This window comes from Gracilinanus agilis, chromosome 5 (assembly GCF_016433145.1).
Source record: "Gracilinanus agilis isolate LMUSP501 chromosome 5, AgileGrace, whole genome shotgun sequence".
Lineage (NCBI taxonomy): Eukaryota > Metazoa > Chordata > Mammalia > Didelphimorphia > Didelphidae > Gracilinanus > Gracilinanus agilis.
The window spans coordinates 222,042,178-222,065,622 of record NC_058134.1 but is presented as its reverse complement, the minus strand read 5'-3'; the positions used below and the strand labels follow the sequence as shown (position 1 = coordinate 222,065,622).

At 42.4% G+C, this 23,445-nt stretch overlaps 1 protein-coding gene across 1 annotated transcript in view; it reads right to left on the bottom strand.

Annotated features, from left to right (window-relative positions):
• Positions 1–23,445, bottom strand: part of SYN3 (synapsin III) — a 420,985-nt gene that overhangs the window by 378,084 nt on the left and 19,456 nt on the right. The window contains exon 2 of the mRNA XM_044679132.1: positions 8,757–8,814. Within this exon, the coding sequence (XP_044535067.1) occupies positions 8,757–8,814 (58 nt within the window). The remainder of the gene's footprint in view (positions 1–8,756; positions 8,815–23,445) is intronic.

The following is a 23,445-nucleotide window of genomic DNA, read 5'->3' as shown; positions in this document are numbered from 1 at the left end:
ATTTGTATACTTAGTATTGACACTATGTTCTTGATACCTACTGGATACTTAATGAGTGCTTATTGATCCATGATTGAAAGATCAGGATCCTAACACAGTGCTCACCTAACAGTGGTTATTATTGAGAGTGCTTTATGGACATTAACATTCCACGTGAATTGGGAATTATGGAATACTAGGATCTACAGCAAATCTGTTATTGACTCAAAGCACAGTGGTGGGTGGGTATGAGTAGTTTGTCTGGGATGACTTGCATGCAATAATTGGCAAAGGACAACCTCTGTCTACTTCGGATTTCTTATTTGTAAAATGGAACAAATAACAATACCTATCTCCATGGTTGTTGTGAAGATCAAATGAGACAATAATTACAAAGTGTTTAGTCCAGTGCCTGGCACACAATAAGGCTATAGAAATATTAGTGATTATTATTGTTAACTATTATTATAATTAACAATGACATTCTAATTCTTGCCTTATATGAGATTACAGTTTAAGAAAAATAAAATAAAATACAGGAATTTAACATGTATTTATTAAGCACCAACACCGTGCCAGCCACTGGCGATAAGAAGACAAAAATGAAATCAGTGTCTGTCCTCAAGTTACTCAAGTCCTTTCCTGGAATACAAATACAGACTGCACCAAGACTTTTGGGACAACCCATAGTATAAGGTGACAAATGCAGTTGGAATAGAGAAGAAGGAAAGACCATTGGAAACTGGAATGACCAGGAGGTTGGCTCTGGAGTGATAGTATATGGATAGTATATGGTGTGACATAAAGTACATTGGACCAAGAGCCAATTAGATTCACCTATAAAGTGGTGGTGGTGGTAATGATATTTGTACTACCTACTTCATAGGTTGTTGGCGTGGCAATATGATTGGGTGGTCTGGACTGCTTTTTAAACTCAAAGATACTATAAAAATGGGAACTCTCATGGGAGTAAAATTAAACTAGTGGGTGGAGGTTAACCCCAAGTCCTTGAGCTGCGATGATGAAAAAAAGAACCGGGAGTGAAAACGAGACTGAGACCGAGAGTCTGTGTTTACTGCTCTCCACAAAGCTTTCTCTCATTTCTCCATTTTCCCCGCCTCAGTTCCAAGTGGGGAGCCTCAAATGGAATAGGGAACTTTAAGGAGGCCCCACATCAAGGGCCATATCAGGAGAGAAGCGCTTGGCTGCCTTGCTAAGTTATGTTCCTGCTAATTCATCCCAAGGTCTTGTTCATTTTTCATTCTTCATTCCTTCTTTGATTTACAAAGAAAAAGCTTCGATTGCCAGGAAGGATAGAGACATGAAGGGCAAAAAGCAATACAAAATGAGCCCTCTTGGGTCATTGGAAGCCAAGGCAAACAAATAAATCTTGCATGATTGTGTTAACCAAATAGCACTGTGTGGATCAGTAAGGGTTAGCTGAGCTCTGGAGGACCCAACCCTGCACAGAAATATGCCAAGTTCTGGCTAATGTCAAATGCTAGGAGGTCATGCAGGGAAAGGGAATGATGAAGAGAGTCTGAGTAGAGCTTCGACATTTCAGACTAAGCCCAGCAGCAAGTCATTATCCAGGCTAGACTCCAGGGTGTAGGGACCATAGAGACTCCCAAGTCAATGAGGCACCACTGTCTGTTTCCATCTGTCTATTTCAATTCTGCTAAATGAGCCAAGTTTAGACCCAAAGAAGAATGCTACTTTCTCCCCAAAGTGATGGAGGGGAGTGTAGACTAATCGAGAGTTGGAAGTGACCATCAAATGTAAGCTCTTCAAGGGCAGGGGATGGCTCACTTTTGTCTTTGTGGTAGACAATGTACACTTGATAAAAGCTTGCTCATATGCCCATTGAAAGAATATGTAACTAGATAAATAATTGAGCAGAAATAAAGCAGGAGCAATGGAGGTGGGGCTGGGCTGGAAGATGGATACCAAGGGCACATGTATTTTAAAATGTTGCACTGAATCACATCAGTCAAGGTCCAAGGACTCTTAGAATATTATCAATTTTATGAGAGAATAGGAAAAATAATGGCATTTTCTCAGGTCAGTTGAGTATATCTAGATCTATCCAATTTGTACCTTTCGTTCTAAAATACTGTTTCCATTAGGTAACTCTATGAGAAAACCTTCAATGATTCCCTTTTGACCTTTCCTTCCTCTCTCTCCATTCCCTTCTTTTAGTCTCCATCTCATCTCCTCTACCTTCCCTCGACTTTCTTCCTTCCTCTGTTCTTCTCTTCAGCCTCCCTTATTTCCCTTCCCCCTCTCCCTTCTGTTCTTTTTCTTCCCTCCCTTTCTTCCTATTTTCTCTTTCCTTCCCTTTCCTCTTTCTCCTCCTTAACTTCTCCACCCACCTTCATCCAACTTCCCTTTCTCTCTCTTTCTTCCCTCCCTCCCTCCCTTTCTTCCTCCTCCCCTCTCTCCTTCCTTCTCATCATCCTCTGCCCTTTTCCCCTTCCTTTATTCTTTCCTTCCCCTTCCTCTCTGTTTCCCTTCTACTTTCCTTATTTCTCCTTTCTTCACTCTCTCCTTCATTCCCTCTTTTTACTTTTATCTTCCTTCCCTTCCTCATATAAGTTGGGCAGAGTACTGTACTGTGCTAAGTTAAACTTGATTTAGATCTCTGCCCTCAAGGAGTTTACAGTCTAATAGGAGGAAATTTCTTTGGGATTTCCTGTGCCTTTGAAGATGTTAAGCCTATGTTCCTCGTTAGTGCTTTAAGGCCAGGGTTTCTGTCTTTCTCCGAATTGCCCTGAACAGTGCTAGCCATGGGTTGGACAAGACCCTAACTTTACTGCCTTCCTGGCTATTATCATATCAGCTAGTTTCCAATTAGAATCCAAAGATGCCTGAAGCCACAGAATCTTAGCTGGGGTGTTCATTCTCCATTAGCTCCTTCTCACTAGCTGCCTTGCAGTGCTGTGAGACAGTTTAATATCAATACCTTCATCAGCCTCATCACTCAGGCACACAGGGGGTGGGGGCATGGGCTTGTGGAGGAGAGAATCTTTGCCTCAACCACACAAGACTTTTTGAGTTTCTAATGGGACATTGCTGGGAGACAATGCTGTGCCAAGACAGTATTCTGGGTAATGTCATAGAAATGAAGGATCCCTTCCAGGGCACTCCTCTGGGGGTTTCAAAATCCTTGGCTCATAAATGGCTGAATTGAGCAGTTTCAGAACTGCTAGGGGGACTCAAGGGGAACAATCACAGGCCTTTCATTCTCTCTGCCCTCTTAGTTCCATTGAGGGCAATCATTTAGCAAATCCAGCGCTTAGTTCTGAGATAGGCTCTCAGAATACAAGGCTGGTTCAGACTCAACAGAGGCTCCTAGCCCCAGGGCTTTCCCCTGGGGCTCCTGGACATTCGTGACATTCTCAGGGCGGGGCTTATACTTATACTGACAACTCACCCAATCAGAAAGATCAAGGCTGTTTACTCTCCTTATTGATTTGGGTTAGCTTGGGCAAGGGGATGGCTACTAATGGTGTTGAATAGCACAAAATCCTCATATTCCTAACAGATCAGAAGACTTAGCACCAAGGGAGGAACCACAGGGACCACCAATTCTAACCTCATATTAAGAGGATGAAATTGATGGCTGGAGAGGCAGGGACTTGATGGAAGTCACACAGATAGTAAGTGATTAGGTTGGGTTGTGAACTTCCAGGTCTTCTGATTCCAAATTCTTTGCTATTTCCTACAATCAGAGGTTTTAAACTGTGATCCATTTCCCTCTCTCTCCAATTCTAGGGGCCTGTGGATAGGTTTCAGAGCATCCAGGACCTCATATGGGAAATTATGATATCTTTATTTCAACATAACTGATTTTCTTTGTAATTCTCAATATTTTACTTTATGCATTTAAAAACATCATTCTGTGTTCTTAGGTTTCATCAAAATACACCCTGCCTTCCATCCTTAATTGTCTTATCACTAATTTACCATTAGCCAAAGGTTCCTGTTCATTTGCAGACTCTCCAGATGACCCCAAATAACAGATGGTAATTCATATAACAGTCATCCAACTAGTGGGTCATCTTGCCATCTATTGTGCTGGGCAGTGCCATCCCTCTCCTATCTACCTGGACTTCTACCTATACTGAAGACCCAGGGAAAGTGAATCTATTGGGGGCAGCTGAGTAGCTCAGTGGATTGAGAGCCAGCCCTAGAGACAGGAGGTCCTAGTTTCAAATCTGGCCTCAGACACTTCCCAGATGTGTGATCCTGGGCAAGTCACTTGACCCCCCATTGCCTACCCTTACCACTCTTCTGCCTTGGAGCCAATACACAGTATTGACTCCAAGACGGAAGGTAAGGGTTTAAAAAAAAAAAAAAAAAGAAAAGAAAAGAAAGTGAATCTATTGAACTTTGGCACTCTCTGCCCTGGGGCTAAGCTACCGTTCCTGGTGTCCAAGTAAATCCAAAAGATACCTAGATCATTGGATGGAGCTGGCCTCCGACCATGCTTTTATTCAGGTGTCCACTGAAGCCATCCAGACTCAGAGTTGCCACTGCCCTGTGGTAAGTCCCTAAACTTCCCACCTCGTATTCTGAATGCAGTCATCTGTCTATATTATAATATAATTGCTTATATAACAATAATATAATTGTTTCTGGAAGGGGGATGTCAGTCGATGACCTTATGACTCCACTCACCATTCCCTGCCTCCCTAGACTAAAAAATACCTTTTCCTGGCCATTAGTTCTCTATAAGTGTTTTCCTTTCCTATTAAGTTGCAAACTCCCATAGTGCAAGAATTATTTCATTTTTTTGTATTTTTATTCTCAGTGTTTAGCACATAGTAAGCCCTTAATAACTGTCTTTTCCTTCTCTCCTCTCCTCTCTTCTCCTCTCTAGCTGATATGATAATAGCCAGGAAGGCAGTAAAGTTAGGGTCTTGTCCAACCCATGGCTAGCACTGCTCAGGGCAATGCGGAGAAAGACAGAAACCCTGGCCTTAAAGCACTAAGGAGGAACATAGGCTTAACATCTTCAAAGGCAGAGGAAATCCCAAAGAACACAGTTGATTTCCACTGATTGAGGGTTGGTGGAACAAACTGAAGTAAGTTGCCTAGCCCAGTGAAATCGCCAGTCAGCCAATGAAAATCAAAACCAACCAGTTAATAAACAAACATGAACAGAGTTGGACCAGATGAATTCAAATTCTAATAAACTTTCGGAGTTTCTAGGATTCTAAGAACAGACTTGGAGCCCACAGGACTACCAGTAGCTAATGAGAAGTCCAAAAAACCCCAGAGAATGAATCAAAGGTTCATTTCTTTGGAAAGAGAGAGAAACAGCAAGCACAGGCTTATCAGGCTTAATGTGCCCTAGATCTTTCCTTTCATTCTCTTAAGTGACGATAACTCCAAATGAAATGAATCATGGAATCATAGGCTTAGAGCCGAAAGGGGCCTTAAGGGTCAAGAAGTCCAAACTCCTTATTTATAGATGAAGAAATTGAGGTCCAAAGAAGCTAAAAGGGAACTTAAAGCCCATGAAGTCCAATTTTTATATTTTGCAGATGAAGAAACTGAGGCTCAAAGAAGTTGGAAGGGACCTTGGAGGCCAGAGAGTCCAAATAAAGAAACTAAGACCTAACGAAGCTAGAAGAGAACTTAGAAGCTAGAGTCCAACCTTCTTATTTGACAGATGAAGAACCTGAAGCCCAAAGAAGCTGCAAGGGACTTTAGAGACTATAGAGTCCAACTTTCTTATTTTATAGCTGAGGACACTGAAATCCAAAGAAATTAAGGAATGAGTTCAAGGTCACAAAGTCTGTATGTGTCTGAGATAGGAATTGACACAAAAAAGGAAGGGAGGGAGGAAACAAAAGTATTTACAAAGCATCTGCTCTGTGCTGAGCACTGTTTTAAGTGCTAAATATTGTTTCATTTGGTCTTCACCATGACCCCAGGAGGTAGATACCATTATTATCCCCATTTTACAGATAAAGAAACTGAGGCAGACAACAGTTACACAACTATATTATAAGCATTGAGTTTCCCACTGGAATACCAAAAAAGACCATACCCTAATCCCTTCTCTGAAGGAGCTCACTGATGAGGAAACAAGACTCAAATGATGATGCCCACACAAGATATATACAGCTAAATAAGCATTGATTTCAGAGGGAAACTATTTGTCCAGCATCACACAGCTAGAAAGTCACTGAGGATGCATTTGGACTCAGTTCTTTCTGACCCCCATTTCCTATATGGAAGTATGTGCTTTATCTTGCTCTGGGTGTGGGCACCATCATGCCATTTTCCAATATCTCCATGCCACACTGCCTGAAGTTCCAGCCTCCAGTTCCCACCAGAACCCGAACTCTCAACCTTGAGACAGATGGTGAGTCACCTTCACTGGCTCTTGTCATGGTCTCTAGTCAATTGTACTACCCCATCTTCTCCCTACTAGGATATGACTTGCCCATCTCCCATCTCCCATCCTTCACATCCCACCCTTTCCTTTCCAACTCTAAACAGTAATTAAGCCAACCTCACTATTCTTTCTGAAAAGGAGACATCAGCGAATCACCCTGTGGCTCCAATCACAATTTCTTTGGACTTCTGGGACTGAAACATTCCTTCCCCTTCCACCTCTCACCTCAGGTATTGTCTTCCTCTATTAGAATGTCAGTTCCTTGAGGGCAGGGACTGTCCAGTCTGCTGGCATTTGTATCTTCAGAGTTTAGCATAGTGCCTGGTGTATAACAAGCACTTAATAATTGTTTTTTCTTTCATTCATTCAAAACCATGGCAGCAGAGAGAGACAGGCTTTTGCTAGACAGGTCGAGAATGCAAATTTGAAGATTCCCCCCCCCCCCCATGTCTGGCAATGGAGAACCAGCTTAACCATGCTCATGTGTCCTCGTGACTTTAAAGTTGTACCAAGGGATGCATATTTCTGGCCCATAGACATTTAAGAATAAAGCAATCAATCTACAAGCATATATTAAGCCTCTATTAGGTGCCAGACATTCTACTGGGGGAAAGACCGCGTACTAAGAAGAGGGGTTTGTGATTTGCATCACAAAAATCATCAAATCCTATCTTCTGCAAGAGACCCTTTCCACTCGTCATCACTGTTAGTGCCTCCCCTCAGAGATGATCTCCACTTTATTCTGTACATGGCGAAGTTGGGAGCATGATGGGTAGAAAATGGACTTGGAATCAAGAAGACAAATCTGTAAAAGGAGCATCCATTCTGACACAAGTGCAGACTTAAAGTAAGGACCTGGAGCCACAGAGAGTGGGTGGAGCCCAAGGCCCTTATAGATGGACTTTGGGAGGTTCTTGGGGGAGAACTTGGATGGAGGGGGGAAACCAGCTATGTTTTAATTTCGATATAACTGGTTTCTATGTATTTTGTTTTATGGATTTAAAAACATGAATTTGAGAAGGGGCCCATAGCACGTCACTAGACTGGCTCATCGAAACAAGGAAAGGTTAAGAAAGAAACCCCTGATCTCAAGAATTGAAAGAAATATTACAATAATGGTGTTCTAAGAATAAGGATGCTATTAATTCATCACCTGACTTTGGTCAAGCCACGTAATTTCTCTGGACCTCAGTTTCCATATCTGTAACACATTGGGGCTGAATTTATGATCTCTGAATCCCTGAACAGTTCTTTTAATATTCACTAGGCATTAGGATCCTTGTGTCTTTGTCCTGACTTCACGATAGATGAGTCAATCAACCTCATTCAGGTAAACTACATTTATTTAATCAGTCAGAGCAGTGATTCCCAAAGTGGGCACCACCCCCCCCCTGGTGGGTGCTGCAGCGATCCAGGAAGGTGGTGATGGCCACAGGCGCATTTATCTTTCTTATTAATTGCTGTTAAAATTAAAAAAATAATTTCCAGGGGGCTTAGCAATATTTTTTCTGGAAAGGGGGCGGTAGGCCAAAAAAGTTTGGGAACCACTGAGTCAGAGCAACTCACTAAGGCTATACGTTTCAGAGAAAGTGCCAGTCTATATAGGCAGAGGAAGTTTCCTTTTGGGGAGTTCCTTACATCAATGAAATTACAGGTTTGACTTTGATTTCTATCCCTATCATGTGCCAGGTCCATCCCTACTATGTGCTAGATATGATATTAAGCAACAGAGATACAAAGAAAGAAGTGAGAGAGTCCTTCCCCTCTGTGACTCCTGGCATGTTCCTTGATATCTCTTTGCCTTTATTTTCACACCTATGAACAAGTTTCTGACCTATCTCTCAGGGTTGTTGTAAGGATGTGGGTTTGTGGATGAAATACTTACATATATGGGGGCAGGAAAGCCCTGGGAAAGCGAAATTGCTACATAAATGTAACAACCAACCATCTGGTATGTGCTAGAAGAGATTCACAGACTGTGTGTGGTGGGGGGAGAGAGAGACAGAGACAAAGAGAGAGAGACAGAGAGACAGAGAGAGAAAGACATAGAGACACACACACAGACAGAGATAGAGAGACAGAGAGAAAGAGAGACAGAGGGACAGAAAGAGAGAGAAGCTAGTTAGTGAGTTAGCTGAGGAAAGGTCCCAGGCTAAAACAATTCCTGAGAATGCAGGACTTTGAGCTCACAGCCTTCTCAGAGAGGGAATACAGAGACACCACAATGAGAAACTGGTTATCCTCTGGGAATCCTTACAATTGCCCTCCTTCTTCCTCCTACCCTGCGTCTTTTAAGGCAAAGGATGCCACGGCGATGAGTGATGATGGAGGATGGCCCCCTTTGTAGGAAAGGTTGGCTCTTACTGACCTGTTCCACTCGAATCTCAATCTCTCCATTCACCTTCTTTCCATAGAAATATTTGGCCCTTTGAGAAAAAGGAGAAGAAAAGAGTTAATGAGATTTCGCCACAGCTGTCTTTTGTAGTCTATCTCTAATCCAGCTCCCACAATGATATCCTCAATCTACTTTTTTTTCCATAAACCCTTAGCTTCTATCTTAGTAATAACTCTAAGACAGAAGGGCAAGGGCTAGGCAAATGGGGTTAAGTGACTTGCCCAGGATCACTTAGCCAGGAAGTGTCTGAGGTCAGATTTGAACTCAGGTTCTCCTGACTCTAAGTCAGATACTCTATCCACTGAGTTACCTACCTACTCTATCAGTCTACTTCTTTAGCAAACCTGCCCTGTCTAAGTTCTGAACTGATTTTGCCAACAGATATGACATTGGGTAAAATAGACAGAGTTGTCCATCAATCAATCAACAAGCATTTATTATTATGTTCTAGGTGCAACACTAAGCACTGAGAAAACAAAGAAGGCTCAAAACATGTCCCTATCATCATGAAGCTCAGAGTCTAAAGAAGGGACTATAACAACTATGCACACCCAAGATGTAGACAGAATGTTGTTGGGTTGTATCAGCGATGCCCAGCACTGCATGACTCCATTTTAGGATTTTCTTGGTGGCTTGCCATTCCCCTCTCTAGCTCATTTTACAGATAAGGAACAACAGAGTGAAGCAACTACCCCAGGATCACATAGCTAGTAAATGTCTGAGGCCAAATTTGAACTTAGGTCTTCCTGCCTTTAGATCTAACACTCTATCCTCTGTGACATCCAGCTGCCCTATTGCACAAATAGTGGATAGGAAACTGATCTCAGACTCAAGGAGACATAAGTTCAAGTCCTACTCATAACACAGGGTGAATCAGACCTTTGACAATTCATCCAACTCTCGAGGGCTCCTTCTCCCACTGGTGAATTCTTCCCCTAACCTCCATTTTGGGCAATGGCCCCAGAGCAACCATTTTTGATCCTTGAGACTCTGCCATCTTTTGCAGATCCTCTTATAGGTGTTGTCTTTTCCCATTAGAATGGAAGCTTCTTGAGGGCAGAGGCTGTCTTTCTTTTTGTTCCATTGGTGAGTAACTCAATCTGGTACTCCCCAAGCAGCCCTCTAAGAGGCTTAGTTGCTGAACAGCTATTGATCTCCATTGGGAGAGGGGAAATGCCCTAGACTGATGTTATGGGTCTGGACCCCTCCCTGCATCCTCTAAATAAATAGGTACCATAGTAAAACAGGAACAAACAGAACCATTATTGGAGAAGGGAGAGGAAAAATGGGAGAATAAAGAAAGAAAAAGGGAAGAAGGAGGGAAGGAAAGAGGAAGAAGAAAAGCAGCTAGAAAGAGAAGAAAAGCAATGAGGGGAGGACAAGGAATATAGAGAGGAAAGAAAGGAGAAGAGTGTTGGGCATGCTGCAGGGATAGGAATGTTTTTCATCTATCCTCTTTCCCTTTTTCTTAATTTCATGTCCTTTCTTCCCCTTCCATCCCACAAAATTTTCAAGGTGGAAACTGAGAGGTCATCTTGTCTAGCCCTCGCATGAACAGAAATTGCTGCTAGATCATCCCCCAGGACTCCTGTAGCCTCTCCTTGAAGGAAAGGGTAAGGATCAGTACCTCCTCTATCAATCAGAAGGAATAATTGCCTCAAACCAAAGTCAGACAAGGTTTTATAGCATAAAGATCATAATGAGGAGAAGGGAGGGCTAGCAGGCCATTGATTTTATTTCTGTGTGTCTCCTGGGATAAATTTTGTTTTTGTAGCCTAACTGTTGAAGGAAACTGGGATGTTAAGGGATCACCTAACCTCATTCCTTCATCTTACAAATGAGGAAACTGAAGTCCAGAGAGTTAAAGTGGCCTCCCCAAAGTCAAGTGGATGGATCTTTGCTGTTTCTTTACAACTTATCCCCCTGTCCCTGCAATGTTCTCCCTTCTCACCCCTCATCTCAAATCAAATACTACCTGTAAAGCATTAGCACAGTGCCTGGCATGCAGTAGGTGCTAGATAAATGCTTATTCCATTCCTTCTCCCACTTCTTCACTTCTGCTTCCTAGCTTTCTTCATGCCTCATGAAAATCAATTGAAGGGACTAGGTGTCCTCTACTGGACATCTGGAAGTAGAAAGACTCATCTTCCTGAGTTTAAATCCAGCCTCAGACACTTCCTTGTTGGGCAAGTCACTTAATCCTAACTTAGCCTCAGTTTCCTCATCTGTAAGATGAGCTGGAGAAGGAAATGACAAACTACTCTAGAATCCTTGCCAAGAAAATCCCGAATGGGGTCATGAAGAAGAGTCAGACACAACTAAAGAATGACTGAACGATAACAACAAAGGGCTTTTTATTCAGCAAAAATCTTAGGGAATACTTGATGCCCGTTATGTTGAAGAGAGATCACCCTTATTCTAGCCCCAAAGGGAAGAATAATGGTCTAGGGGTGACAGCTACAAAGAGGTGAGTTTAGGCTACATGTTTGGGGAAGATTACCTGACCACAGCATCCCTCAGCATGTTATAGGGCCATTGGATCCTAGATCTGGACTTAGGAAGGACCTCAGACTTCTACATTTGTCAGAAGAGAAGACAGGTTCAGAGAGAAGAAGGGACTTTGGATTCTATATCTATAGCTAGGAGGGCCCCCAGAGGCTGTGTTGTCCAAGTCCATCATTTTACAGAGGAAGAAACAGAACCCCAGAGAGCTGAAGTCACTCCTACAAGATCACTAGGTGGTTTCAGAGATAAAATCTGAACCCAGATTTTTCAAGGCTCCTACTTTCCCCTTTGTATTAGGTAATGAGTTTCTCCTCATTGGAGACTGGAGGGCTTCAGGCAAAGATGGGATAACCACTTGTCAGGTGTGATAGAGGGACGATTCCTGCTTTGAGGTCTATTTACTATCTATATATCTGTGGTCAAGCCACTCTGAGCCTCAGTTTTCTCATCTATAAAATGGAGACAAGAAAAGAAAGTTTATAATGGAAATCTCACATCGTTAAGGGGGAAGGGAGAAGAGAAAGAGCGGGGAGTGGAAGAAGAGAGAGAGAGACAGAGAAACCAGGAGACAGAGATGGGGGAGGGAGGGCAGGAAGAGGAGAAATAGAGAAGAAAAGAAAGAGAGAGAGAGACAGAGACACAGAGAGAAAGGAAGAAAGAAACTACCAACCAAACTGAAGGTGGGAACTGGAAGCAGGTGAAATATGGGAGTGAGGGGATAATTTATTGAGCTGGTACACAACAAAGGTAAAGGGCATAGCATGTAGGGGAATGGATTTTTAAGGAGAACATAGATTCTTTGTATCAGAGCTGGAACAGACCTTAGAGATGGCTCAGCAGAATGTCAATTCCTGGAGAGCAGGGACGTTGCATTTTGATCTCTTGTATTTTGTAAGTACCCAGCCTGGCATCCTCGGCACTTCATAAATTCTCCTTACCACTGCTGAATTTTTCAAGTGTGGATTAGACCAGAATCCTCTGAGATTCCTTTTAACTTAGTAAAATCCTGGGACTCTGCTTATGTCCGGCAAACAAGCACCCTCCCTGCCTCCCCAAGCAACTTGTTCTTACATCTAGTCTGAATGTGTCTCACTGCAAATAGTACCCATTGTTCCCTGTTGTGCTTTCTGAGGCCCAGCTGAATCTAGCTAGTCCTTTTTTCATATGGCCTTCCTTGAAATGTCTGAAGATCACAAGCATGTTTTCGAAACCAGAAATCACCAAATATATGCACACATGTACACATGCACTACATATACACTTATGTGGATGTGCCTGTGTTTATGTAAACATTTATGTACATATTAACCCACACATACATATCTCATTTGATCCTTAGAATAATCCTGCAGTGTAGGTACAATGTTAGCTTCATGTTAGCCACAGTTAGTAAGTTGCTGAAAGCAGGATCTGAACTCAGGTCTTCCTGATTCTAAAGCCAGGGTTCTATCTGTTATGCCACCTGGCTGATCCACCCAAAAGGCAGGTGGCATATTGGAAAGTGTGTTTGTTTTTTCTTGTTTAGTTATTTCGGTCGTGTCCTACTCTTGGGGCTTTCTTGGCAAAGATACTGGATTGGTGTCCCATTTTCTTCTTCAGCTCATTTTACAGATGAGGAAACTGAGGACAATAGGCTTAAGTGACTTGTTTAGGCTTGTAAATGTCTGAAGCTGGAATTAACTCAGCAGATCGAGTCTTCCTGATTCCAAGGTCAGTGCTTTATTTACTGCTTCATCTAGTTGCCCTGTGAAGGACTTTTAATCATTCCAAACTAGACTTTGGCATGTAATTCCACCATTTTTTTTAGCACCAGAATTCATTCTTCTAGTGGAAGGCTGAGTGGTAGAGTTGAGAAAGGGCTGGCTTTGGAGCCAGGAAGATTCAAATGTGGATTCAAATCCATTCCCAGAAAGTCACTGAACCTCTCTCAATGGGCTCAAGATGTAGATAAGTAAATGAGAAATAAAAAGATAAGAGATAAATATCTATATTAGTGGAGAGCATTTCTACACTGTTGAAATGGCAGTATGGGGTGACTGTCCACTTTATCCCCCACCCCACGCCCCATTTCTACCCCTGCCAATTCTTCCTCTGGAATTCTATGGCTAGGAATATCTCAGACTCAAGAATCATGGCAAAACTGGCCCAAAGTGCATTGGAAACCTGAATGGGGACGTTGGGTATATAGTAATATTATATTAGTCTATTATAGTATATATTGTTGTATATTAGACTTGTGATTTGTACTGGAATTGACACGAAGGGGATAGCCAAGGACATGGGGCTCCCGGAAAGGAAGTAGCCTGCTCACATTGTAGGAATGAGAAATATCATAGGGGAGAGTCTGAATGTTCTCTTTCTTCACCCATGAGATCTTCAAGAGGACAGAGGAGGGCATTGGGCAGAGTCTCTGTGGAGGATGCAGAAGAGGACAAAGAGAAGACTAGCAGAGGATGAGAAGGCGTGATTGGGTTGGGATTTGTACTCATGGAAGGAATATCTACATGGATGAGCTTATGGACCCATTGGCCTGTGAAAATATACAATGAGGCAGCAGGCTGGATCTGAAGATCTGGGTGTGCTACTTGATTTCTGAAGCTCTTTTCCTGCCATGAAATAGTGAGACTCCCTGCTTCTAGAAGGCTGAAGGCTTGCCTCAATCCCTGAGGAATCTCCAGACTGTCCCACCTTGCCTAAAGGAGGCAGGGTTGAAGACTGCCAGTCAGTAGAATCACCTGTGGACCCCCTTTCCTTCTCTGGTGAATGAAGTAACCTGTTGCTTTGGGACTGGCCCTGCTCCAAGAAGGGGCCTGCAGCTGTCTGTTGACATTAATGGGAGTGGTGAGGTGATGGACTCATCAGTCACAGCCAGGATACAGCTCTATGGAGGTGGGGATTTGGGTGGGAGTAAATGAGGGGCCCAGGCAGGCTTGGATTTCCCACTGATTCTTTGCCCCACACCACATTCCTGGCCTCTTTCCTCCCCACGATCCTTCTATCCCCACCCTGCTAGCTCTCTGCTCACTTTTTCTGAAATGCTAAAAAGGGAGAAGGCTATCATTTTGAACTTTGTGAGTAGGGAAGAATTCCTCCCTGTGGGGGCCTAAGTGATGTGTGGGGGGGAGTAGTAGGAACTGGGTCATCTACTGGATTTATAATCTTAAGTAAGCCATTTGACCACCAGCCTCAGTTTCCTCATTTGTAAAATGGAGATAATAGCATACATACTACCTGCCTCACAGGATTGTTGCTTTGCAAGGATTTAATTTTAATTTAATTTAAACTAAATTGAAAACAGTTTGGCTTAGAGAATAGAGCACTATACTGGGAGTAAGAAAGCCTCACAGTCACATCCATTCTCTGACACTTACTAGCTGTGGCAACCCAGGGGAAGTCACTCCCATAGGCTAGTTGGAAATATTCTGTAAGGTAGTTAATAACCTCTCCATAAAGGTGAGGTATTATGACAATAAAAAATGGACATTAATATAATTATCATTAGCAAAATACTTTATATGTTAGCTCAGCTGATTCTTGCAACAATACTGGGAGTTAAGTATTGTTATCTCCATTTTACAAAGCAGGAAACTGAAAGGATATATATATATATATATATATATATATCTCAGAGGCAAGATTTGAACCAAGGCCTTCTTGACTCCAAATCTAATGCTCTGTTCACCAAGCTAGGCTACCTTTCAAGGAAAATGTATACTTTTGAATGCTCTTAATAATGATCAGGAAGGCTTCTTAGAGGGAATCACAGAAGTCAGAGGGGGACCAGGCAGCCAAAAGTCTGATTTGTATTTGAATAAGAATCCCTGAGGCCATTCAGCCTCAGATTTAGGACCTCCCTGGAGGGTAAACCACCCACCTTCCTGGTAGCCCATTCACTTTAAGGACCAAAGAGTCTTAAGAAGGCTTTCTTGACTGCAAACTTTGTTCTTACTCTTTGTAAAGTCTACCTATTGGTTCCTGGATCTGTCACCAAGCAGAAAAAACGCAATTCCCCCTTTTCAGGAGAGCCTTTCATATCCTAGATGATGGTTAGAATTGCTATGAGTCCTCTCTTTCTTATGTTAAGCATGCCCATGTCCTACAGCTGATTTTCATGGGGCCTGGGCATGGACTCTGGGCCCTTCCTCATTCTGGTTGTCCTCTTCTGAACACTGGCAGAACATAGACTGACTCTCCAGCATATCTATCTCCTTCTTATAATCTGCTGTACAGAACTAGAACCAATACCCTGGTCTGACCTGAAGGATACAGAAATCAACTTTTCACTTAACCTTTGAAGAATTCATTTCCCTATGCGAAAAGTAAATAGAAAAGAATAGAGGGTAACAAGCTGTGATGGAGCTTGGAAAGGATTCAAGATTACTACTAACAAAAAATGATAATAATAACATTTATATAGTGATTACTATGTGCCAGGCACTGTGTTAAAAGCTTTATAGTGTTTCATTTGATTCTCACAACAATGTGGGAGATGGGGGTCATTATTACCGCCATTTTGCAGATGAAGAAACTGAGGTAACATTTTCTTCTTCAGTTCATCTTATTTAAAAAACCCTTACCTTCCATCTTAGAATCAATACTGTGGATTGGTTCTAAGGCAGAAGAGTGGTAAGGGTGGGCAATGGGGGTTAAGTGACTTGTTCAGGGTAACACAGTTAAGGAGAGTCTGAGGCCAGATTTGAACATAGGACCTCCTGTCTCTAGGCCTGGCTCAATCTACTGAGCCACCCAGTTGCCCCCTTTCTTTAGTTCATTTTACAGATGAGGAAACTGAGGTAGCCAGAAGTTAAGGCCAGGGTTACATAGCTAGGAAATATCTGAGGTCAAATTTGAACTCAGGTCTTCCTGACTCCAACCCCCATTATATGCTAATATGGGAGGAAAAAATGCAAAAAAAAATAGGGGTATTTAACAAACAGAACAGATACAAGGCTACCTGAGGAAGAGGAACTAGCAGCAGGGGAGTAGGGATCGAGGAAGGGCACAGTACCTGGCACAACATTTTGCAACCAGCAGATGTTTAATAAATGTTTGTGGAATGAGTGAATGGACAAAGGAATGAATGAACCAGTGATGTGAACATAAGCTAGAAAGGACCTTAAGGGGGGCAAGAGGCATGGATACCACCCAAGCTGCAGCGGCGTTAGAGGGAGGTCTCTAAAAGACTCCCCCCACCCCATTTCTGCTAGAAAGCTGTTTGTTTGTTTTTTTTTTTTTTTTGCACCTTACTAAAATGTTTCCTTAGACCACAGCGGAGAGGTCATGCAGTCCATCCCTGGCCATAGCCAGTCTCCCTCTGGGCCACACACAGAGCTGACCTCCTTTGCTGGAGGTCTTTTCGCTTAGTTAACATACAGATCAGACTGTGCTGGGCTGCTTTCTGAGAAGTTTTCTGGACAGATGGGCAGCTAGGAAGGACTGGTTAGAATCTAGGTAGGAGATAACTTGGTGCATTCATTCCCCCCTGGCACTGAGTAAGCAAGGTGACCTCTGACAATGGGGCATTCTTTCCTGGTTTGCAGGATTGGGGACTCCAAGCTTTCGTTCTGGCTCTTTCCCCTCGAGCTCCCTCTTCTCTTAGGACACTGACACACCAAGTATCAGAAGGGTCTCCTGTAAGAAGAGACCACTCGTGGCCTCTAATGCCATTGCTATTATTTATTATAGAAAGTTGGAAGGCGAGAGTTAGTCCACTAGCTTCATCTCTTCTGGGAAGTTACTGGTTTGGGGAGGGCAAGAGTAGGAGATGAGGGATTTATGACTAGACAGCTCTGAGATCTTTTCCGGCTGTAGAAAGAAGAGAACTAGAATAAATACTCTTTGCCTTTTATCAGAGAGGGTTTCTTCCAAATAAATCAGTCTGGGATTTTACCAGGAATAATAATAAAGGCTAGCATTTATGTAGTCCTTTAAAGTTTGCAAAGGACTTTATTTTGATTTTATCTCATTTGATCCTCACAACTGCCCTCTGGGGTGTTCTTACCCTCATTTTGCAGATGAGGAAGCTGAAGTTCCATTTTATTTTACAGATGAGGAAACTAAGGTAGCCCAGAGGTTAAGTGACTGGATCAGGGTCACACAAGCCAGAGTTTGAGGCAGAATTTGAACTCCTGTCTTTGGGATTCCAAGCCCATCAATTTCTATCTACAGCTCGAACTTTCCCACTGAGGATGGGCTCAAGCTTCCATTCAAGCTTTAGCCTTCCCGCTCCCAAAGGTTTCCAAAGGGATTATAAGTTTTGGTGTATAGGTTTTTTTCAAGTCTCTGACCCAATAGGAGGAACTTAAGGCACTCCAACGTCCCCCCATCATTCCCCCAACCCTTGCTAAGGCACGGAGTGGATCAGATGCCAAAAACTTGGTTCTAGAAGAACTGAGATAGCTCACTTCCAATTCTGGCTCTGATATTCACTCCAAGGAGGCAAGCCCCAGAAGGCACTCAGCATCCAATGAAAATTACATCTAGAACAGAAACTGAGTCTCCGGAGAATCTGGTGAAAACCCCTCCTCTCTGCTGGGTGTTGATACACCGTCCCTTTGGCTGCTGCTGGCAGCTTCTAGGTGTGGATGAACTCAGCCCCTTGGGAGACTTCTGTTTGCTTCCAGAGTCTTGTATCAGTCAGTGCCCTTAGCTGTTCCTTCTTCCTCAAGGGAAGAGTGGACAATGCCATGCTCATCTCATTGGAAGTCCAGAAGTCTTTGGGTTCCCCTATCATTTTTTCTAAAGAAAAGGGGGGAAACATTTCTGGATGTTCCTGTTTTTTTCCTCCCCTTAAAAATATGTCTTCCAGATCCATAGTGAGAACAGGTTTTGATCTTCAGTAGGAAACTGCCTCAACTACCAAGCTTCTTATTGTAGAAGACAGGGCAGGGCTATTTCTTTGTTAACTGGTCCCTTGAGGTGTAATTCCACTCTTTGATTTGAACGCACCAGAGTTTAGGTTACCATCAGAGAAGGTACTCAGGCCTGAGGGCAGCAAATCCTCGTGATCCTGGGTTAATTTTCAATAGTTAATTAACTGCTAATTGTAATCTATGAAATTGTTAGGAAATCTGGGATTTGAGGCTCTAAGGTTCTCTGTCCAAAACTTTTTTTTCTACCATGGAAATGAATAGGGTTGTATGGGGAGGAGGATAAACATTTATGTAGCACCTACTATGTGCCAGGTGTGTTAGAAATATTTTCTCATTTGATCCTCACAACAATCCTGAGTGTTACGGGATAGGTGCTGTTGTTATCTCTATTCTACAGTTGAGGAAACTGAAGCAGATGGAGGTTAAGTGATTTGTCCAGGGTCACACAGCAAGTGAGTGTTTGAGGATGGATTTGAACTCCGGTTCTTCCTAACTCCAGGCCCAGTACTACTCTACCCATTGCACCACCAGCTGCCCTAGGGTTCTCGATCTTCCCAGGCTCTCAGTTTCTTTTCCTTCTTATTTCACTCCCCAACAACATACATGGAACTCTAGGTCTTCAAGGCTGGAGGTCACTCCATCTCTTCCCACTAATGAGTTCATTTTAGTGCTTCCTCCAGATACTTTTATGCCTTACCCTTCAGACTTTCAGAAGTCTGGAGCCACTAGGTGGCATCGTGGGAAGAGCACTTCATCTGGCATCAAGAAGACCCGAGTTCAAATCCATCCTCAGACACTTACTAGCTATGGACCTGGGGTAAGTCACTTAACCTCTATTTGCCTCAGTTTCCCCAAAGAGGGATCAAAATAGTACCTGTAAGGATCAAGTGGGAGAATATTTATAAATTGCTTAGCACATTGCCTTGTAGGTGCTCTGAAAAAGATGTTATCATTAATATAATTATAGCTATCTCAGCTTTCCCTTCGCCATGTTCCCAGCAGAAAAGCCTCTACTGTTTCTTTCTTGTGTGCAAACTGACCTCTAGCCAAATCACTAAAATGAGGCTTGACTTTAGGAACTTGTAATTCTAAATTCAACAGTAGCCACAAGCCTCCTCAAAGGTCAGGATGGTTGGTGAGTTAAGAAATCCCGAATTCAGATGGCAAAGGGCAAAACTCTCATAGTGGACAGTGTGGGTCTTAGAGGCAATCCTGCCCAAGACACTTGTGATGTAACCCCTAGTCAAGAATTCCTCAGTTACCCTAACTATAAAATGGGGATAATAATTAGCACCAACTTCACAAGTTGTTAAGAGAGTCAAATGAGATAACACATATCAGATTTGCAAAATTTAAAACATCGTATGTTATTTTTATATTTATTCTTTTGATGTGAGCTAAAAGCAGGCAGTGAGGGGCAGTAACAGGAACTGGACCCTCATGCTCTGAAATTGTGCATTTCTCACTAGTTAGCATCAGTCAAGCATGAATTGTAGATGCTTCAATTACCCACTCCGTGTACTGGATCTGTAACATTCTATACTGGGCATCAGCTTTGTACCTTCTCTGCTTTATTAATTACTTATATTGTTCTTAGAAATAATTACCTATAGTGGTCCTCCAATGTACCGCATCCCCCGCCATGTTTCTACTCTCGAAGGGCAGAGAGCCCTCTCCTGCATTGACAAATGATGATAAACTGGACAATGGAGAAACATGGAACCTGTGCACTGGGGACTCTGGCATTCCAGAAGAACCCCCCCAATCTGTGCATGCTTCTTATTCCAACAACCCCCAAACATACCTGCACCTGAGTTTGGAAAGGGAGACGCTAAGCCACCAGACCCCAATAAATATGCCAACCCTGATCCAGAGGGTGTGGAAGCTGCCACTCTACAGTAGAGCTATTACTCCATATTATTAGTTCTAAAAAGGCTACTCTACTAGCCTTTGGGCTTGGCCACCAACCCTAAGGCTACCTGATTAGCCCCCAGACTATTCCAGCAGCTATTAGCCTATTATACCACCAAAAAAACCACTTCATCTTCAAACAAAATTCTTTTCTTGCTTCTGGATTGAATGGAGTTTGAGTCACCCATTCTTGGGGCAAGACCCTGCTACAAACTTGGGTGTGTTTCTCCCACATCGGTATTCAGGAACAGGTGTTTGGGAGGTCTCGGGCTGCTCCTATGGAATCCTAGAATTTCAGGCTAACTAACCCAACCCAGAAAATTTTCTCTATAACATTCCCTATGAGTGGTCATCCAATCTCTACTTGTTGACTTCCAATAGTAACTATTCATTCATTCATTCATTCAAAAAACATCAACTGCAGTAAGATCTGGAGACAAAAAGACCAAAAAATAGAAAAGGGAAAAAAAAAGAAAAGAAAAGAGGAAAAGAAAAGAAGTCTGCCCTCAAGAGACTTTATACATTCTTTAGGATCGATCAATCATTCCATATGCATTTATTAAGCACTTGCTGTGTGCCAGTGTATTGTAAATACTAGTGATACAGACCAAAGCAAAACCATTTTTACTCTCAAGGAGTTCATGTTTTATTGGGAAATAAATAGGGTCCCTAACCCCTGGCTATTCCTCCCAAATTCCATTTCATTTTTTCAACTGATCAATTGTTTCCAACCCTTTTTGGAATAAGGGTTCAATTCTTTTCTTCTCTCTCTCTCTCTCTCTCTCTCTCTCTCTCTCTCTCTCTCTCTCTCTCTCTCTCTCTGTCTCTCTCTCTCTCCCTCTCCCTTTCTCCTTCCCTCTTTCCCTCCCTCCATTCTGTCTTAGAAATAATACTTGGTTCTCGGGCAGGAGAGTGGTGAAGATTAGGCAATTTAAATTAAGTGACTTGTTCAGGGTCACACAGCTAAGAAGTGTCTGAGGTTAGATATGAACCCAGGATTTCTTGTCTTCAGGCCTGTGTTCTATCTCTCAATTCTCTAGCAGTAATGTAAAATGCCTGATGAGGGCATGCATGTAAAGTGATTTTGAAAACCTTATAGCACTATGTAAATGCCAGTTAATCTTCTCATAATTCTTGTTATCTCATTTGATGGAGTTCAGATAGAAATGGTGCTGGGCCAAGTCACCACCCTACCCTTATTTTGTGACCATTAATGATCAGCAGAATAATGCATTAGTGTCTAAAATTATGTTTTCTAAATACAAGCCCTGAGACATCTACTCATCTTCTCTTTTTGGGTCCGCTGCCGACATCCTCAGGACAGCTCTAGCAATGGGAAGGCCAGCAGGAATCACATATATCTCAACTTATTCCCCCGTCATTTTGTCTTATTGCATTCAAAGCATTATATTTTGGGACCTTTCCATTCCATATAATTGGGAAGGCAAACGTATTCAGCATGACATATTAATTATAACTATTATCACAAATGATTATATAAATGATTGATACTATAGGTATCAGTATAAGGCCAGCTAGGTGAATATATAATATTTAATATAGAAATATTGTAAGAGTACTGGGTCTGGGGTGAGGAAGATCTGAGTTCAAATGTGGTTTCAGACCCTTACAAGCAGAGGGACTCTAGGTCTTTCATTCTCCATGACCTCTTTGACCACTTCTTCTGTCTCCTTTGTTGCATCCTTCTCCAGATTATACTTTCATCCCAGAGGTGTCCTTCCAGGTTCTGTCCAGGGTCCTCTTCTCTTCTCCCTCTATACTACTTCGCTTTGTAATCTCATCAGCTCCTAGAGATTTCAGGACCATCTCTATGCCGATAATTCTCAACTCTGCTTTTCCTGCCCCAATGATTCTGCTGACCTCCATTCTCCCACGTCCAACTGTCTTTCAGACCTCTTGATTTGGAGGTGCAGCAGACATCTTAAATTCAATATCTCCAAAACTGAACTAATTTTCTCTTTCTCTAAATTCTGCCCCCACTCCTAACTTCCCTATTACTATAGAGGGCAGCCCATCCTCCCATTTCCTCAGGCTCGAAACACAAGGAGGTGCCCTCAATTCTTTATTATCTCTTATTTACTCCCCCTACATCTGAGCTATTGCCAAAGTCTGCTGATTTCACCTTTACAACATTTCTTGAATATTTTCCCTTCTCTCCTCTGACAACTGCCATCCCACTGGTGCAGACACTTAGTTCATGTCTGGATTATTGAAATAGCCTGGGTCTATTTCCATTCAGCCACCAAAGTGACTTTTTCTAAAGCACAGGTCCCACCATGTCACTGTCTTATTCAATAAACTCTAGCAGATCTCCAGCATCAAATAAAAAATTCTGTTGGTGTTCCCTTCATAACACCTCCCCCCCTTCACCTTTCAATTTTTTTAAACTCTTACCTTCCATCTTGGAATCAATATTAAGTACTGGTTCCAAGGCAGAAGAGCAGTAAAGGCTAGGCAATGGGGTTAAGTGACCTGCTCAGGGTCACCCAGCTAGGAAGTGTCTGAGGTCAGATTTGAATCCAGGCTCTCTTGTCCTTAGACCTGGTTCTCTATCTACTGAGCCCCCTAGCTGCCTCCTTTCCAGTGTTCTTCCATCTATTCATCAATTAAAATCAAGACATCTTGCCTAGATATCATTAGTCTTCCTTAAAACAAAGGACAAATCACATCTTATTTCTCATAGTATACCCTTTGATCCAGAAACACCGGCCTGCAGACCATTCCACAACCATGACTCTCCATTCTCTTGGCTCCAGGCATTTTCTCTGGCTGTCCCCCATGCCTAGAATTCTCTCCCTCCTCATCTTTATTTTCTGGTTTCCTTTACATTCCTACCCCCCCCCCCATCTCATCTTCTATAGGAAGTCTTTCCTAATCTTAATTAAATGAATTAATTTAATTTTTTGCAATAATTACAATGAATACAAATTAATTCTAATGCCTTCCCACCATTAATAAATTCCTTTTTCCTGTCTATAACTTGTCCCTATGAATTTGCTTGTTTGTCTGCCCCAATAGATTGTGAATTCCTTGGGGGTCGGTCTGTCCTTTACATCTTATTTTTTTATCCTCTGTGCTTAGGACAGTGTCTGGAACATAGTAGGTGCTTAATAAATATTTGCTAACAGATTGATTGGTTATTGTGATCAATCTAACATAAATGAATAATTTCGGCTCTCAAAGGAGAAGGATTTGAATCAGATTAGAGGATTACAGATTTGGAGGGAGTTTAGAGACTATCAAATTCCACTCCTTCATTTTACAGATTAAGGAAACTGAATCTTAGAAGGGTATCAGATTTCTAGATGTAGAAGAAGTCTTATATTCCAATCTGCTCTCTTTATAGATAGGGA